General features: G+C 46.4%; 2 protein-coding genes across 2 annotated transcripts in view; one reads left to right on the top strand and one right to left on the bottom strand.

Annotated features, from left to right (window-relative positions):
- Positions 1-538: 538 nt before the first annotated feature.
- TMEM80 (transmembrane protein 80) lies at positions 539-2,694 on the bottom strand. The gene is made up of 4 exons (XM_009993555.1): positions 2,677-2,694; positions 2,129-2,231; positions 1,926-2,018; positions 539-744 (listed from the first exon to the last, which is right to left on the bottom strand). Exons 1-4 carry the CDS (start codon positions 2,692-2,694, stop codon positions 539-541), a joined length of 420 nt encoding a protein of 139 aa, XP_009991857.1.
- A 202-nt stretch (positions 2,695-2,896) lies between these two features.
- Positions 2,897-5,682, top strand: part of DEAF1 (DEAF1 transcription factor) — a 19,640-nt gene continuing 16,854 nt past the window's right edge. Inside the window, exon 1 of the mRNA XM_009993554.1 lies at positions 2,897-2,936. Coding sequence (XP_009991856.1) covers positions 2,897-2,936 — 40 coding nt within the window. The remainder of the gene's footprint in view (positions 2,937-5,682) is intronic.

Genomic DNA, 5,682 nt, shown 5'->3' with positions numbered 1-5,682 from the left:
CTCTTTCCCACTGGGATAAATCAGGTTCTGCCCTACTAAAGTCAGGGAAATTACCACTGAGGTCTGAAAGGACTAATGAGAGCAGAAGAGAAACTGTGCCCTCCAACATGAAGGGGTGTGTGGGGAGGCAGAAATGAGTCCATAGGACATTGCCCTGGTTCCTTTCTGTGTCCCTGGGGCTGAACGTTCTGCTCTGCTGTGAAAGCTGCTGTCATCTCAGCAGCACAGACCTCCACAAGGCATTGCCTCCTTTTGTGTGGGAATGAGCCTTTCCTGTTGACCCCTGATGATACCAAAGCATTACAGAGGTTTTGCTGAACATCTCTTGCCCATGAAGCAGCTGACTGATGAGATGGTGGAGCTGCTGGACAGGATCTTTCCCCTGCCATTCAGGGAGATCTCCGCTCCTCATACCCTGCACTTGGAGCAGAGGAAAGCAGGACTAGGTTTTTATATGCAAAAGAAGGAAATGTTTGAAATATAAACCCAGTCTTGTATAGAAGAAATGTGTAGAAAAGGGGCTGGAAGCTGCTAGGGTTTAGCTGACAAAGGCAGCAATGGCGACGACCTTCAGTGCTGCCTCCAGCCCATGAGCGCAGAGCAGAACAGCGTTGATGACGACGTCTGCCCGCAGCACGTAGGTTTGCCACACCAGGAAGTACACAGACAGCAGCACACTTCCCACCGTGATGGCCACACTGAGCCCCAGGGGAGCCTCCTCTTCTGTCAGGTTGCCCTTTGAACCTCGAAGGAAACAGAAAGCTGCCAGGAGCCTTGGATTGCTTCGGGCAGTGTCACAAGCCATAAGGCTGGAGTGCTCCTGTTCTAAAAGGCTCCGGTTCTTACAGCTCAGAATGCACTGGGACACTGGCCTGAATCAAGGCTGTGCCAGGAGATGGAAGAACAAACCCCAATGCCAATGGACAAGCCAATTCTTGCTGACTGAAGTTAATCTAAGGAGCAGTCCTTGATACCCAGCCACCCCACCTGCCTCTTCTTACTACAGTCAGCTCTGAAGCTGCCACCATGTTGATCACCCAGCTTCTCAGGCAACCACCAAACCTCCCCCCAGCCCTCAGTGAGCATGACCACCTGGTGACTGCAGTGCACATGCAGAAGCACCCAATCCTGATTTTAGATCTTACACAATATAGAACCTTCTGTATCCCCTGCTGATCTATTCCTATTTCAAATTACTATCACTGTGGAGAAGCTGCACTTATCTCCTCCTTGCATCTTCTTTTCAGTCTAGTCTCATTTTGCTGTTTAACTACATAAGACTTGAAGCTCAGTTCCTTCTTCATCCACCAGGCTCCAAGCAAACACAAGCAGAGCTGGAGGGCAGCAGGCTCAGTTCCCCCCTGCAGCAAGGCAGCTCAATTCAACAGAGACCCATCTTGCTTAAATGTCTTGGGAATATTGAGCACAGATTTTCACAGGAATTTGTTTTTGTAAAAAAGGACTCCATGAAGTTTCAGCAAGCTCTAGACAGGGGTCAGGAGGCCCCTGATGCTGTTCTTAGTGAAATGAAGATGTTGGAACTGGCCAATTGGTTACAGGTGTGTGTTGCTGGAGCAGTTGGAAAGAGCTGTATCACCTCAGTGAACAGAAATCTCTGTGTTCCAATATCTTCCTTCTCCCCAGTCACACTCACTTGTGAGCAGCATTCCAGCTGTCCCAGTTCCATTGCTTTCTGGGAGCCTAATTACTGGGTTTTTTCTTATAGATTATTTTTCATATGGAAGCAAATTCTGTTTGACCCTCTGGCCAAATCTATTGATCAGTCAGATACATTTTAATGACATAAAGGAACAACAGTCTCCAAATACCTGCTAGTCTGCTAAACTGGCAGGTTTTGACATACACTTGATTTCAGAGTTATTGATTATATCCCACTGAAAAGGCACAGTGATCACATGACATACCCAAGTATAGCTGGAGCACCTCAAGAATGGCCATCAGGAAAAGCAGGACAAGATCAGGAATCAAGAAATCATCTGGATAACTGAAAACTTGACCTGTGGAATAACACAGTGTAAATAAGCCAGGAAAATGCAGCAGGGGTATCAAGAAACCACAGCAGGGCACAAACAGAGAGCTGCTCCTATGTTAGATACCTGTGACTTACTTTTATAAACAATCATTGCCAGAGTGGCCAAGAAGTAGAAGATGTAATAGACCCCATTTATGTAGAAAAGCATCTGTAAAGGAACAGATGACAGCTGCAAACTCTTTGTCAAGGATTTCTCAGAGCAATGAGGTGGGATTCACTTCATAATGCCCCCTCCCTTTCCAGCAACCTCCAAACACACTGCCCTGCCTTTTCTTGCACTGAGTGCTTCAGCCATGACTGGCCTGCTGGGTGGGGCTCAGAAAGTAACTGGAGATTCCAAATACTCCCAGTTAGGCTAAAAGCTTGCTGTTTCACTTTTGGCTTTAGTTCCTTTAAATAGATCTATATTTGATTCATTAGTATAAGGAAATGAGGGGGGGTTGCATGAGCACATTTCCCAGACAACTTCTCTACCTGTTAAATCAGCGCTGAGCACACTGGCAGAGGGTTGGCAGCCTCTGGTCCATCCCAGTCCTGCCAGTGTTGGGAAGCAGGTGGCCCTGAGAAGCAGACAGGCCCTGTTCCTGCCCACACAATGGGAAGTCTGAAAGCTGAGATCTTACCTGCCAGAGAAAGGCCATGAGCTCCACTTTGAGATGTAAATTTTGAAGAAACAGGCTTCCCTAATTCACTGCTCACTAAAACTGTGAGATAATACTTAGTGATTATTAGTTATTTGTCTGTCTGTGTGTGTAAAACTGTGCCAGCTCCCTCTCTGACTGCAAGAGGAGGTGAAACACTGAATTTATAGGAGGTATCTCCCAGTGAGAGGTCTTCAAGAGCATGCCCCCCTCCAGGGATGGGCATGATTCCTATATGGCAGGTACAGACACACTTAAGGAATCATTTTCTCTTCAGGCACAGCAGCACATTAGTAGTAGAAGGCATGAGTAGGATGGCTTGGGGCTCACCACCACCTGGAGAAGTTGGAAAGTGGCTCCAAGAATCCAGAAAGTTTGCCCATTTCTGACAACCATATGACAGTGTTCTTAGCTTTAAACAATACAATTTAATCTCTACAAGGAATTTATTGGTGCACATTTCATCATTACCCCATCTGTCTTTCTCTACTCAAAATGCTCTTCATTCTCCCTTCTCTGCTCCTGAATGTCTCCAAGCAGGGACTTCATCCCAGGCATCTTGTACAGGAACTGCCCATCCAGTTTCTGAAGGCAGCACCACCCACAGCCACTGGATGTGTTCCCATTCCCAGAGCAGCTCATTTTATTAAAACAGAACCAGGTTTTTGTGTTTTTCCAGTTGAAGGAAGGTGGAGCAAAGAATTACTAGATAGGTTCTGAGCATGGAAATGTTGGAAGCTGAGGGTGTCTCTTCTCAGGAGGTGACTTAGATCTTGGCAGGAGTAAAGGTAGGGTGAATTAACAGGAAATAGGAAAGCTGCTTTTACTGCCTCTTGTTGGCTGTGTCAGTGTCTGGGAGCTCTGCTGCATGGGGCTTGTGTCCATCAGCCCACAAATCCAGTTCTTAGCCTTGCTTCCTAAGGAAATCAAGAGTTATCTGATCGTAAATGGTGGCTGCCAGCCCCCCTGTAGGGACTGCAGGTGGGCTCAAGGGGTTTGGGCATGATTTGGGGCCAAAGAGGGCAAAATCACAGCTAAACCCCAGCTAGGGCTGCAAAAACATCTTCCCTTGAAGAAAAGTTTTACCAGGTCTGCTTCCTGTGGGTGGTGCTGATGATGGAAAACTCCAAGGAGAACCCAAGGATGGCCCTGTGCAGCTGGATTAGGAGGAGGATGGGGAATGCATTTCAACCAGTCTGCCGGGAGGTTCCCACACGTGAGGGATGAAAGGCACCCAAAGGATACAACTGATGGAGTTCTTCCTTTCCATCGAGGAGGAGAAAAGAAAGAGAAGAAAATCAGTCTAAACATTTCCTGAAAGTGCAGCAGAAATGTTCAAAAAGCTGATTTTGCTACAGCAGTCAAGCATGCTTATAGAAATATTTTTCTCAGTTCACTGGAAGACCTGATGGTTTCTCAGCTCATGCAGTTCAGGTTCCAAAAATAACTTTTTTCCAAATACCTGAATTCTGCAGTAATTTGGGAGAAATCCCTGCTATCAAGTCACTTTCACTCAGGAACCATCTGCTTTCAAAGCAGAAAGAAGTACACAGGTATTACCTGGAACTTGTTTATCCTGTCCTCTGACAGCAGATGACACTTCATCCCCTCTAACTATGCAGCAACAAGGGAAACGTGTATGTGCAGAATAAACCAGAAGGCACCACTTGTTTTTAAAGTGTGAGAAAACATCCACCTAGAGCACAGGGCTCCCTGGTTCCTGTAAACAACATCCCTCCAAACTGGTTCCCTTCAAAAGCAGAGTCATTCTCTGTCAAACCTTAAGATGTTCTGATCACCTGCAGAAATCATACCAAGCATTTTCTATAAATTAACATTTTTTATTTTTTTTTAAATGCAAACAACATTCCTGTGCAACGTGGTGGCAACTGACCCACCCAGGTACCTGTGAAGGAACTCAGTGATATTCTCAGCCTCCCTCGGGCACGTGAGGAATTGAAAAGCTAAGATCTCTGTTCCACAGGGACCAGAGCTGCCTGTGAAAGGCTGTTTGATCCACCGCGTTACCACACATCAGTGGGACACCCTCACCTCACCATCCTTGAGCTTCATGAGGTTCATGTCCTCATCACCCAGGTTTATCCAGTTGGGCCCAAATTAATCCCCACTAACTTCAGGCACCTAATTAAGGTTCCAATTGGGAAGGCAGTGGAAATAGGCAATGCAATTTGAGGTGATTCATGCTCCCTGTGATGGGAAATGCCTCCTGGACATGCTTCATCTCCTCTCCCCTCTCTGTAGAGGGACTTCAGGCTCCTGTGAGTTACAGGTTTCATTAGACACCCTCTGACTGGTGGTTACAGACTGGTTGTCTTTACACCAGAGTATAAACCTCATGGGAAAGTAACACTTCATGCCAAGGTGCTGTGCTTCCTTTCTTGGCCAGCAATAAGGAGATGTCTCCATTTTAAAGTTAATTTAGACAGTGAGGCAGGATGTTAAATTGAAATACCACAGCTGCATGTGCAGACTTGTTATTATTCCACAAGAAGTGTCCAGATATGGGACTTTTTCTGTAGAACCAGACACAATCAGCAGAGCCTCCTGGCTGCCGTGATGCCAGTGGTGTCATTGGAGTGGTTCAGTTTTCCAGTTCAGGCCAATTCCCCAATTTTAAACTCTTTTTTTTATATATATCGTTTTCCAGAAGAGGGCACTGCCCACATTCCTGCAGGACGGGTTTGACAGCCGCTATTATTGAGAACGTGCTGCCTCCCCCTGCCCGGCCGGGGACATTTCACACATTGAACCTGTGACAGCGACACTGCGGGTGAGTGGTCATTGTATCTAAAATATATATATATATATTATCTGTCATTTCAGGCTGCGCATCCCAACACCCTGCGAGTGCCTCGCTGCTGGGGATGTTTGCTCAGAAAGGGACTTTGGCCAATTCCAATTGTTCAAGCCAAACTTTCCAAACTCAGCTTTATCTACCTAGGGCTGAATTTGTGTATATATATATAT

This window comes from Chaetura pelagica, unplaced genomic scaffold (assembly GCF_000747805.2).
Source record: "Chaetura pelagica isolate M959 unplaced genomic scaffold, ChaPel_1.0 scaffold613, whole genome shotgun sequence".
In the NCBI taxonomy this organism is placed as follows: Eukaryota; Metazoa; Chordata; class Aves; order Apodiformes; family Apodidae; genus Chaetura; species Chaetura pelagica.
The sequence above is the reverse complement of the archived record's forward strand: the minus strand, read 5'-3'. Positions and strand labels throughout refer to the sequence as shown.